At 48.3% G+C, this 12,328-nt stretch overlaps 1 protein-coding gene across 1 annotated transcript in view; it reads right to left on the reverse strand.

The window, feature by feature from the left end:
• Window positions 1–12,328, reverse strand: part of RSPRY1 (ring finger and SPRY domain containing 1) — a 35,691-nt gene that overhangs the window by 14,037 nt on the left and 9,326 nt on the right. Inside the window, exons 3-10 of the mRNA XM_083165239.1 lie at window positions 8,708–8,760; window positions 8,415–8,527; window positions 6,402–6,528; window positions 5,995–6,053; window positions 3,363–3,429; window positions 2,675–2,806; window positions 1,533–1,648; window positions 42–185 (exon numbers count right to left, since the gene is read on the reverse strand). Coding sequence (XP_083021365.1) covers window positions 42–185; window positions 1,533–1,648; window positions 2,675–2,806; window positions 3,363–3,429; window positions 5,995–6,053; window positions 6,402–6,528; window positions 8,415–8,527; window positions 8,708–8,760 — 811 coding nt within the window. The remainder of the gene's footprint in view (window positions 1–41; window positions 186–1,532; window positions 1,649–2,674; window positions 2,807–3,362; window positions 3,430–5,994; window positions 6,054–6,401; window positions 6,529–8,414; window positions 8,528–8,707; window positions 8,761–12,328) is intronic.

Raw genomic sequence — 12,328 nt, forward strand, 5'->3', positions numbered from 1 at the left:
GTTTCTTACAACTGTAAGAAGTTGTTCTGGAAGTTACTTACATGATTGAGGAACTTGCTGTCCTTGGTCGCCCACCCGATCTGCATGACTCCAGAGGTAATGACGGTCACTTCATAGTACCACACACCAGAGTCCACACAGAATGTACAGCGAACACTCTCAAAGGAAGAAGCATCACAGCGGGCCTGACAAACAGGAGAGCGTGTGGTTATTAACAGACAAAGAGCACATGCAGACAGGTTTGTGTGTAAGGGCCTCACATTAACTATCTCCTCAGTAGGGTGGCCTATCCAGGGATCGGCAGAATCCTGGGATTTGGCCCTAAAGACCTTCCAATCCCATGATTCCGGGAATTGACGCACATGCGCATATCTAATGCCAGGCAGGCTGCCCGGCTGTTCCTAGCCACATCCTCCTCTCTGCAGCTTCTGACGCCCGCCCTCCAACTCTGCTGCTGCCACTCGCCCGCTCCCAGAAGCACCCCTGCTGTCTGCCCTGCTCTCGGCTGCCCATGTAAATAGATAAATGGGGCGGGTTGCGGCTGGTGTGGGGGAGGGGCTTTTTTATCATTATTATTAGGAATGTCAATCCCGGGAATCCTGGGATTGAGCATTTTTCAATCCTAAATCCCGGGGTTGAAAAAATGCGCCGGGATTGGCATCCCTACTCCACAGTGTACGAATAATAGGGACTCTCCAGCCAATACTTTAGAACATATTAAATGTACCAGACATTTCTAACATGTGTTCCCATCTTACATAGCAATGCTGCCCCAGCGCCGTGTGGGGACACTTCTCATACGTGTTACCATCTTATATAGTAATGCTGTCTGTAAATGCTGCCCCAGCGCCATGTGTGGACACTTCTCACACGTGTTACCATCTTATATAGTAATGCTGTCTGTAAATGCTGCCCCAGCGCCATGTGTGGACATTTCTCACACGTGTTACCATCTTATATAGTAATGCTGTCTGTAAATGCTGCCCCAGCGCCGTGTGGGGACACTTCTCACACGTGTTACCATCTTATATAGTAATGCTGTCTGTAAATGCTGCCCCAGCGCCGTGTGGGGACACTTCTCACACGTGTTACCATCTTATATAGTAATGCTGTCTGTAAATGCTGCCCCAGCGCCATGTGTGGACATTTCTCACACGTGTTACCATCTTATATAGTAATGCGGTCTGTAAATGCTGCCCCAGCGCCGTGTGTGGACACTTCTCACACGTGTTACCATCTTATATAGTAATGCTGTCTGTAAATGCAGCCCCAGCGCCATGTGGGGACACTTCTCACATGTGTTACCATCTTATATAGTAATGCTGTCTGTAAATGCAGCCCCAGCGCCGTGTGTGGACATTTCTTGCATACTGCGGTGAGGAGGGGCGAGGCTGAGAGAGTAGGATTATACTTCTTACAATGCTTGGAAGTACTGTGGGGGGGAATGTCATCTATGGGCGGATAATGGTCCCAATTCAGACCTGTTTGCTAGGTACACTGTTACAATGGTTTATAAAAGCATAGAACCTTACTTCTAATCCGTAGGGAGATATTTTGAGGTACTCGCTCACATCGTTACTATTCAGCATGGCATTAATTGGCGTCAAGTCGGCCTTCTCATACGTCAGCCGTCTACCTTCTTTTAAAACTGCAACAGACACAGGACGAGTTAGTAGAACATAGGGCAGATTCCCTCTGGGTATTCTAGTTCTGGAGCATATGCATCATACCACCTTATACAATTGGCAAATACAACAGAGTCAACATAGCAGGTGAACGCTGCCCTGGGGAAGGCCCGCCCCCTGCCCAAACCCCCTCACTAGTCGCTTACACATGTGGCCACAAGGAGAAGAAATCATATGATGGTCCCTCAACATTGAATGATTTTTCCACTGTTTGTAAAGAAAAGTCAACCTGGACGGACTTTTCTAGCATATGCTATCCAAAAAAATGTGGGCCCCAAGCAGGCGCAGTGGTACGGGTCAGCGTTTCTATGGGCGTGCCCATAAAACGCTGGGCGGTCCCCCTGCTTCCGCCCCATGCCTGCCCACTATTGACAGAAACCCCTCGGTGATTGTGAAACTCTCTGAAGGCTTCTGCTCCGGGGGTTTGCACATGTTCATATGCGCAAGCCCAAAACATTTGCCGAATGAGCGAATTCGGACCGCACTGTATCACCCCCATTAAGCAGACAATATATAAATGACAATTAGTTGAATACAATAAATAACATGAAACAAAGAATCGCTCAAATGTGTATCACAGATGCTACGCCTCCAAGTTTCCAAACCAAGGGAAAAGCACTGGAACTACAACCACGGTCCATGGCCAAGAAATACACTATTTGAACTGCTTTAAACATAAGTCTTATAGAGAACCACTCATTTCCCAGAGACACTGTAGAGCACTGAGACCCATCAAGGAATGGCCAAATTCTGATATATTAGAAGACAAAGATGTGCTTGAATTATATGTCCTGTAGTTCCCCTATTATTAGGGATGGTAAGAAGACAGCTCTATGGGCCATTATTAGATAGAACGTGTCATGCATGGGTTAATGGGGTTACACGTGTATGTCTGTATGAATAAAACAGGTGATATGTGACTCTGGGAAATCTCTAGATCTACGTCTATATCCGCAGCGCCAGCGCGACGACACACAGGAAGTACTTACACAGGTTGTCCAAGCTCCACTGCGCGCAGAAGCCAACCTGACGCTTCAGGAAGTCTCCGTTATTGGTCCATGTCTCCAGCAAGAGGAGGCGGTCACTGATCTGAGACTCGGAAACAGTCATTTTATTCTCACCTGGGAGGAAAGAAATAAAGGAACTGGGTGACGGCATGTAAACATTCTCTATGTAATTAGAGAGACCCAATACAAAGAAAGTGGGCGAGATCACACTTATGGCCACCTTCCTGCTCCTCTACTGGGCCTTGAAGTCCCACACATGAAACGTCCCATGTCAGCATGAAATACACAGGTTGCCTGAGCAGCATTGTATACTTAGGGGGGGTTATTCAATCCCGGGTCCCGACTGTCAGCAGGCGGTATTCAATCATCAGATCTTCTGACTGTTGCGCCTGATAATTGGGGGATATAAACCAGGAAAAATCCAGATCCCCTGATCCCGGCAGGGATCGTGGAATCTGGAATCTTTTGTACTTGCTAAATATTCCCGCTCTCCCAATCATCGCTGGGCGCTAGTTTGAGTATTGTGGACAGTCCCAAGATATTGGTTACCCATAGACCAGCATATAAAACTGTCGTACGCCATCTATAACTATCATACACAAAGCAGACAGAACATTCAGTCGGCATGACCAATGCACAGATCAGGCCGAACTCTGGAACCTGTTCTTACTTGTTTGTGAAAACTTCTCCAGTGCAATAAGTGCAAATAGAACGACCATGGGATGGAACCTGAAGTTCTGAAAGAGAGAAGATGTAGATTAGGACGCTAGTGTATAGAATATATGATAAACCATGGTTGTATAGCTAGAACGATATGCCAAGGCTGACTGCGCATGCGCCAAAGTCATACCACGCATGCACCCTAATGGTCTTGTGACAGCAATCTCAGAGGATCACTGGCAAAGCGACTGACAGGAAGGGACCATCTGTGGGTGACTCTTTAGGACAGTCTCGTGGCACCTAGGTCTAACCCCTCGCACCATTCAAATAACCAGGCTTCATTCACAGACACAGGGACGCGCATACAGGTGTGTCACATGATCAGCAGCTAATGCGATTGGATACTGCTGCACAGGGAGGGACTAAGGGTGGTAAGCACTACAAAGATACTGGAAACCTGAAGAAGGAAAAAATTATTTATAGAGACAGGATGGAGGTAACCAGTATTGGAAGGAATGTGACATGATCTTTGGCACCCTGGGGGAAATGAGGAATGTCCCAGCGTGGACACCGTAGTGTAACATTATCTATATTATACTTATTTCAGAGTGTGACAATGCGCACAGCTGTATAATAAACTATACAACATGACTAGATATATCTTAGCGTAAAGCAATTTTATAAAGCGATCTGAAGGATTCCACTAGCTTCATAGTGGCTATTATCTGCACGGGCCCATATATTTTTACTTTATGGTCTACTTTTGGACTAACTTTCATTGGTTACTGAGCTTGTATCACCCCTCACCTCTGACAACCACCTCCCCACAACAGCTGGACAGAAACGCTCTCCCATGGCCTCTGTCTTCGGAAACCTGTCTCTTTCTTACAGCTGACCATACTCCCACCAACACTGCCCGAACATCTGTCCTAACATCCTGTTGAGCCGCCGTAGCTCCTGTTCTAGATGTGCCGGGTATACATAACGCCGACCACTAAAGGTAGTCAGGGCTTATGCAGCCCATACACTTGTGAGATACAATATAGCATGCAATCATTCAATTTCACCACAAATCGGTTTGATAAATTGCATGATTGTATACACATTCTGTGTACCATGCAACGTGTTGGACGGGCACGCCGGGTGAATTTCACGTCTCATGAGCTTATGTTCTGCACATATTATTGATGGAATTGTACGTGCGGTCGAATGCGGTTTTGTGCGCATTCGATTTTTCTAACTGCTACGTTGGATTCCTGGCCGCTCCTCTTCCACCCAGTGTGCACAGATCTGTTCGATAATCTGGTGTATTTTTTAAAGCATTCAATGCAATCCCATTAGATCCTGCCCGTTTTTATTATCGCAAGGGGCATTCGCTAAATTGCATGCTTGTATGCACAATTGTACGCCAAAAAAAAAAAAACAACAACATTTTCGATGCAATTTAGTGGAAAGGTCAGCTTCAAGGGAAATCCAACCAGATATCGTGTCGAATGTAATCACACAACTGCATGGGTAGCATTAGGTCGACACATGGAATAGGTTGACATGGCTAGGGTCGAAACAAGCATTAGGTTGACAATAGAAAGGTCAACATGAGTTTTACTTTAGCCCAAATTTCGATGTCAACGTGGACACTGTATCAGTGTATAGCATCCCCATGCATGGCTCACTGCGCTCGGCACACTAGTCTAGTCTCCCTCCACGTCCTAGTGCAGAGGTTCCCAACCCTGGTCCTCAACTACACATTTTCCAGGTCTCCACACTGAATCACAAGTGCTATAATTGCTATAATTATCTCCACCTGTGGATCTTTTCAAATGTGTAGCTCTTGTTCTTCCCTACTGCCCGGAGTCTCAGGTCTGCCCTGTCTCAGGTAGGTCTTGTGCTTCCCTACTGCCCAGAGTCTCAGGTCTGCCCTGTCTCGGGTAGCTCTTGTTCTTCCCTACTGCCTGGAGTCTCAGGTCTGCCCTGTCTCAGGTAGGTCTTGTTCTTCCCAACTGCCCAGAGTCTCAGGTCTGCCCTGTCTCAGGTAGGTCTTGTTCTTCCCTACTGCCCGGAGTCTCAGGTCTGCCCTGTCTCAGGTAGGTCTTGTTCTTCCCTACTGCCCGGAGTCTCAGGTCTGCCCTGTCTCAGGTAGGTCTTGTGCTTCCCTACTGCCTAGAGTCTCAGGTTTGCCCTGTCTCAGGTAGGTCTTGTGCTTCCCTACTGCCCAGAGTCTCAGGTCTGCCCTGAGCTCTTGTTCTTCCCTACTGCCCAGAGTCTCAGGTCTGCCCTGTCTCAGGTAAGTCTTGTGCTTCCCTACTGCCCAGAGTCTCTGGTCTGCCCTGTCTCAGGTAGCTCTTGTTCTTCCCTACTGCCCAGAGTCTCAGGTCTGCCCTGTCTCAGGTAGGTCTTGTTCCTCCCTACTGCCCGGAGTCTCAGGTCTGCCCTGTCTCGGGTAGGTCTTGTTCTTCCCTACTGCCCAGAGTCTCTGGTCTGCCCTGTCTCAGGTAGGTCTTGTTCCTCCCTACTGCCCAGAGTCTCTGGTCTGCCCTGTCTCAGGTAGGTCTTGTTCCTCCCTACTGCCCGGAGTCTCTGGTCTGCAATGTCTCAGGTAGGTCTTGTTCTTCCCTACTGCCCGGAGTCTCAGAGCTACTTACCAAACTTTCTAACAAATACTCCAGAATCCCAGGGCTCAGTAAAGACACACTGGCAGGTCCTAAAAAAAGAATGCATAGATTAAAAGACAATAATAAATTATTTCCCAACAGCTATAGATTGTGCACTCTGACCTCCAGCCAACTTAGGTCAGTGTCCACTGGTTCATTAAACCATACTCCTAAATAGGCGGAGACTCTCCTAAAAGCGGAGCTGCCCCCAGGAGCAAGTTAGCATTTCATTCATTTGCCAAAATAAGGGATTGCATTGTATCACTGGATACATAGGCACTGTAAACGGGTTTAGTAAATACTGATCTATGCCAGCAGATATCCCTCCTCCTGGTGATGGGGCCACGAGCACTGCTGCTTGCAGTACCCAATCAGAGTCCGGTACGCTAGGCACTCACCTGCTAATTTCTCCGCCAGGCACCCTAGTACTGCAGTGGTATTGCGGTGTTTGGCAGGATTGCAGGAGTCCTGGCTCGCTGTGGTCCCGCTTAGATTCAATTTTTCGGTCAGTTTCTGAAGGGCATCCTGTAATACAGCATTTCAATTGATTGCAAACTATTATTAGTCAAAGTGACATTTGCTTCCATGTTGCTGTACAGTCATCTCCTGATATTACGGTAAACCAGAATAGTTCTGCAGAAGGCAGCTAGAACTCCAAAATAAGGTAGTCGATGGTTGGTTCAAACAGGCAGTGGAGTTGTCAATGCCCCTCCCCTGGGAGCCGACCTCCCTCTGAGAGGTGCCTGAAGGAGAACACTGATTGCACAGACCGAAAGAGACCATTTAAACGATCACTGAACAGGATGATCGGACACGGTTTATACCCTTTGCTTAGAAAATGAAAGCAAACATCCAATTGGTTGCTATGCTACAAAAATCACTACTTCAAAAACAAGACAACATTAAAACAGCCATTTATGTATATAGGAGACTCCACCGATATCTCTGGCCTAACATCTATGGTGCACAAAATGGCTGCCATCTGTCACCTCATCCAGAGATACGTATGGGTATCAGGGTAAGGCGACTCGGACTTCGCCAAATATCTGCATAAGGACTGAAAGAAACATTTAAAATGAAATCAAGTAGGGATCATATCCAGAAGCATGTAAGTACACCACGTCCCACACAGTCAGCCTTATACAGAACATTGTATATACACAACTATAATAATGATCCTTCAGAATTCTCGTTACAGCAGTCTTACCCATAGCTGGCTGTGATGCCCAGCCTGCAGCCGCATGCTGCCCAAGCTGGGAGAGGAGGAAGCGGCCAATGTTAGCACCCAGACCTAGGAGGGAGCATTAAACTACTCCATAGTGTGTAGGAAGTGAATGTGGCCCCTGATTGGACAGAAGTAGTGACCAATTCAGTCTGAAGACTTTGGTTGGTTCAGCCAATGCAGATCGCTTTCTTCTCACCCTACTGTCAGCACATAGTGGGAAAGGGGTATGGGTATTATGTTGACATGCAATGGGGTCGACCACTGAATATCGACCGGCCTTAGGTCGACACTAGAAATAGGTCCACATGGCCAAGCTTGACAGGGTTGGAAGGTCGACACAAGCATTAGGTCAACAATGGCAAGGTCGACATGAGTTTTTCCACTTCTTGGTACCGAATGTCGACATGGACACCGTCAAAAATTACTGCTGCGCTCGCCATGCTTCAGGCACAGCTCCGCGCTGAGCTTGGCACACTATTCTATCTCTATACTCTAGTGGATGGTATGGCATGAAATGCCGCCTGTAAGCACATGGCGGCTTAAAAAAAAGAAAGTGAAAAACTTATGTCTACCTTAGCCATGTCGACTTATTTCAAATGCCGACCTTTACATGGTCGAATTAATCACTGAATCCTGTTGGAAAGGATGGGAATCCCCCCAAAAAGGTATAGATTAGGATGGGCAAGAGCCTCATCCCTATGTAGCAAGGGGATGATCCTTGGCATATATTCCCTTGAAATCATGCCGACATTCTCATACGTCAGCAAGAGATGTGTGCAGGAAATCATTAAAAACAAAAATTCTGTATAATATTTATGCACACTTAAAAATATCCAACTCCGCCATTAGAACAGTGATATAAAAACAACCTGATAAGATAAAGGACCAATATAAACACAATAGTCACGTACAAAATAACAGGATGCTCGGACTCCGCCCATTTCAGGCGGATATAAAACAAATCAAATAAAAACTGGCTCTCCATGAACCCTTACGCCCCGGAGAGAGGCTCGGACCAGCGCCACCTCACACCTAACCCATCATTAGTAAATTGCAACATCAGCACAGTTAAAGTTTTTATAGTGTGATTACTGCCATCGTGTTCCCCTGGCAGACGGGTGTTCAGCATTATTCCCATACAACACAATGACGTACTCCTAGCGGAGGAGAACCAGGTCGCACGTACTTTTGTTGGCAGTGGACATTCATCCAGCAACAATGTAATGACAGCCGGACCCAAGGGATCTTCTAATGGAATGACTCTAATGAGGGACTGCACCACATCCAGCCAGCCGTTATCTGTGGCAGGAAAGAGAGAGAGAGACGGAACAACACACATGAGACAGAGCATAGAACTCCTGTGCTTTATGGTTAGGGGAATGTTACAGTTGGGGCAGGTAAGAAAGGATGGCAGGAGTATAATGTGACGTACAGCTAACACCCCATTATTGGGAGGGTAAGATAGGAAGACACAAGTACCTGTTTCAGCCATCTCGTGCAGCGTGATCATGGAATAGGGGGGCTCCTGGTCACTGGAAAGGAAGGGGTTACATTTGGGTTTTATGGTTTGACAAACAGAAGAAAAGAAATTCACAGCATCTCATGTATCATTAATAACAAGCAGGTGTGGAGTGTGCACTGTAGTACTCAGGACATGGTGCTAGAGTGCAGGAAGTACTGTAATATACTGTAGGGTTTCTGCTCTTCTAACTCACATTCCTACTGGCCAACTGGCTGTGGTGACAGTGTAACTGGGTCTGGTCATTATTATTATTATTATTAATAAACCGCTGAAAAAACCATAGCAGATTGTGTTATTGGGAGACTGCTCCTGAAGAAGGTGTTCGCTTACACCGAAACGCGTTGAGCCCAACAATACCAACTGCACCTGTCCCGGACCAGCACTGACACCATCTATTTTGGACCCTGCCATCTCCGTGAATCGCCTGCAAAGTGCCATTTGCTAACAAACGGATCATCAACAACGGACTGCTCATTCCATCCAATTCCAGGGAAATCACTGCAGACCAAAGCTGGGTATTATTCCCGGTACTTATTTTCCTTCTATAAGCACATAGTGCTATTTATCTGCCACACTACAGCCCTTATTCTGGTTCACTCGCAAAGGCAAATTCCTTCTCAAATGGACAAAACCATATGCAATGCAGGTGGGGCAGATGTAACATGTGCAGAGAGAGTTACATTTGGGCGAGTTATTTTGTTTCTGTGCAGGGTAAATACTGGCTGCTTTATTTTTACACTGCAATATAGATCTCACTTTGAAGTAAAACCCCACCCAAATCTAACTCTCTCTGCAATTCGCAGATGTCGAAGCAGGACCAAGGCGTAAGATATTTTGGCCAGTAGCATCCGTAGAATTACCCATAAATGGAGGAGTAATTAACCCCCCAGGGACCACTTGCAATGAAGCAGAATAAGATCTTCCTGCACAATCGTATTCCTGCGCAATATTCAGTTCTTAATATGGTCGGATACATATTCTGAAATATTAATAAGGGAGCTAGAACTATGACCCCTCTTGTAATAAAGGGATGTGGTGCAAAAGGTTGAGTGTCTAGGTCGACCCCAGAAAGTCAACTGCTCAAGCTTAGTACATCTGGCACACAGTGAGACACCAGGCAGAGAGCTATAACATACCGGTAGTACAGCATCACCACAGAAGGCACATTACACGACACAGTGAGACACCAGGCAGAGCGGTATAACATAGTACAGCATCACCACAGACAGCACATTACATGACACAGTGAGACACCAGGCAGAGAGCTATAACATAGTACATGACACAGCGAGACACCAGGCAGAGAGCTATAACATATTACAGCATCACCACAGACGGCACAGTACAAGACACAGTGAGACACCAGGCAGAGAGCTATAACATAGTACATGACACAGCGAGACACCAGGCAGGGAGCTATAACATATTACAGCATCACCACAGACGGCACAGTACATGACACAGTGAGACACCAGGCAGAGAGCTATAACATAGTACATGACACAGCGAGACACCAGGCAGAGAGCTATAACATATTACAGCATCACCACAGACGGCACATTACATGACACAGTGAGACACCAGGCAGAGAGCTATAACATATTACACCATCACCACAGATGGCACATTACATGACACAGCGAGACACCAGGCAGAGAGCTATAACATATTACACCATCACCACAGATGGCACATTACACGACACAGTGAGACACCAGGCAGAGAGCTATAACATTACAGCATCACCACAGATGGCACATTACATGACACAGTGAGACACCAGGCAGAGAGATATAACATACTAGGTGATTCATCGCGCCCTACGGGCGCTCTTCACACCGTCGTAAGGGGCTGCGCCCCCTTAATTTGTGAACGTTTGTATATAAGAAATATGGTTAGAATTGTATGAAAGATGCCCTGTATTGCAACTTAGGTGTCCGCGAATCGCGGGGGGGGGGGTCGCGGAGGGTGCCGCGAATTGCAGGAGGGGGGGTTGTGGGGGGCTGGATGCTGCGAATCGCGGGAGGGGAGGATTGCAGAGAATCGCGGGAGGGGGGTCGCGGGGTGGGTTGCCGCAAATCGCGGGAGGGGGGTTACGGGGGCGGGTTGTGGCAAATCATGGTAGGGGGGGTCGCGGGGGTGTGCCGTGAATCACGGGAGGGGGGTCACGGGGTGGGGTGCCGAGAATCGCGGGGGGGGGTGTGTGTGTGCCGTGAATCGCGGGAGTGGGGGTTGCGGGGGGGTGGGGGGGGGGTGTGACGCGAATCGCCACAAGAAAAAATCAACACAGAAAGGTCAACACATGTAAATGTTGACATAAGTGTGGCACTTCATTGGTGTCCATGTCGACACATGAGAATGAATATGAAAACACTAGGTGATTCATCGCGCCCTACGGGCGCTCTTCACACCGTCGTAAGGGGCTGCGCCCCCTTAATTTGTGAACGTTTGTATATAAGAAATATGGTTAGAATTGTATGAAAGATGCCCTGTATTGCAACTTAGGTGTCCGCGAATCGCGGAGGGGGGGTCGCGGAGGGTGCCGCGAATTGCAGGAGGGGGGGTTGTGGGGGGCTGGATGCTGCGAATCGCGGGAGGGGAGGGATTGCAGAGAATCGCGGGAGGGGGTCGCGGGGTGGGTTGCCGCAAATCGCGGGAGGGGGGTTACGGGGGCGGGGGTTGTGGCAAATCATGGTAGGGGGGGTCGCGGGGGTGTGCCGTGAATCACGGGAGGGGGTCACGGGGTGGGGTGCCGAGAATCGCGGGGGGGGTGGTGTGTGCCGTGAATCGCGGGAGTGGGGGTTGCGGGGGGGTGGGGGGGGGTGTGACGCGAATCGCCACAAGAAAAAATCAACACAGAAAGGTCAACACATGTAAATGTTGACATAAGTGTGGCACTTCATTGGTGTCCATGTCGACACATGAGAATGAATATGAAAACATTCAAAAAATGAAAAAAAAAACTTCAAAAACTCATGTCAACCTTTTTCATTGTCGACCATAGCCATGTCAGTGTTTTCCATGTGCAATTTAATTCTGGAGCTGCCGCGAATCGCGGGGGGGTGCCGCGAATTGCGGGAGGGGGGTCGCGGGGGTGGGTGCCGCGAATCGCGGGAGGGGGGGTTACGGGGCGGGGGTTGCGGCGAATCATGGGAGGGGGGGTCGTGGGGGTGTGCCGTGAATCACGGGAGGGGGGGTCACGGGGTGGGTGCCGAGAATCGCGGGGGAGGTGTGTGTGTGTGTGTGCCGTGAATCGAGGGAGTGGGGGGGGGGTGGGGGGGGGTGTGACGCAAATCGCCACAAGAAAAAATCAACACAGAAAGGTCAACACATGTAAATGTTGACATAAGTGTGCCACTTCATTGGTGTCCATGTTGACACATGATAATGAATATGAAAACATGCAAAAAAATGAAATAATTCTTCAAAAACTCATGTCAACCTTTTTCATTGTCGACCATAGCCGTGCCAGTGTTTTGCATGTGCCATTTAATCCTGGGGCTGCCGCGAATCGCGGGGGGTGCCGCGATTTGCGGGAGGGGGGGGGGGTTGCGGGGGGTGGGTGCCGCGAATCGCGG

Source organism: Crinia signifera, chromosome 11 (genome assembly GCF_055691185.1).
Source record: "Crinia signifera chromosome 11, ASM5569118v1, whole genome shotgun sequence".
NCBI lineage: Eukaryota > Metazoa > Chordata > Amphibia > Anura > Myobatrachidae > Crinia > Crinia signifera.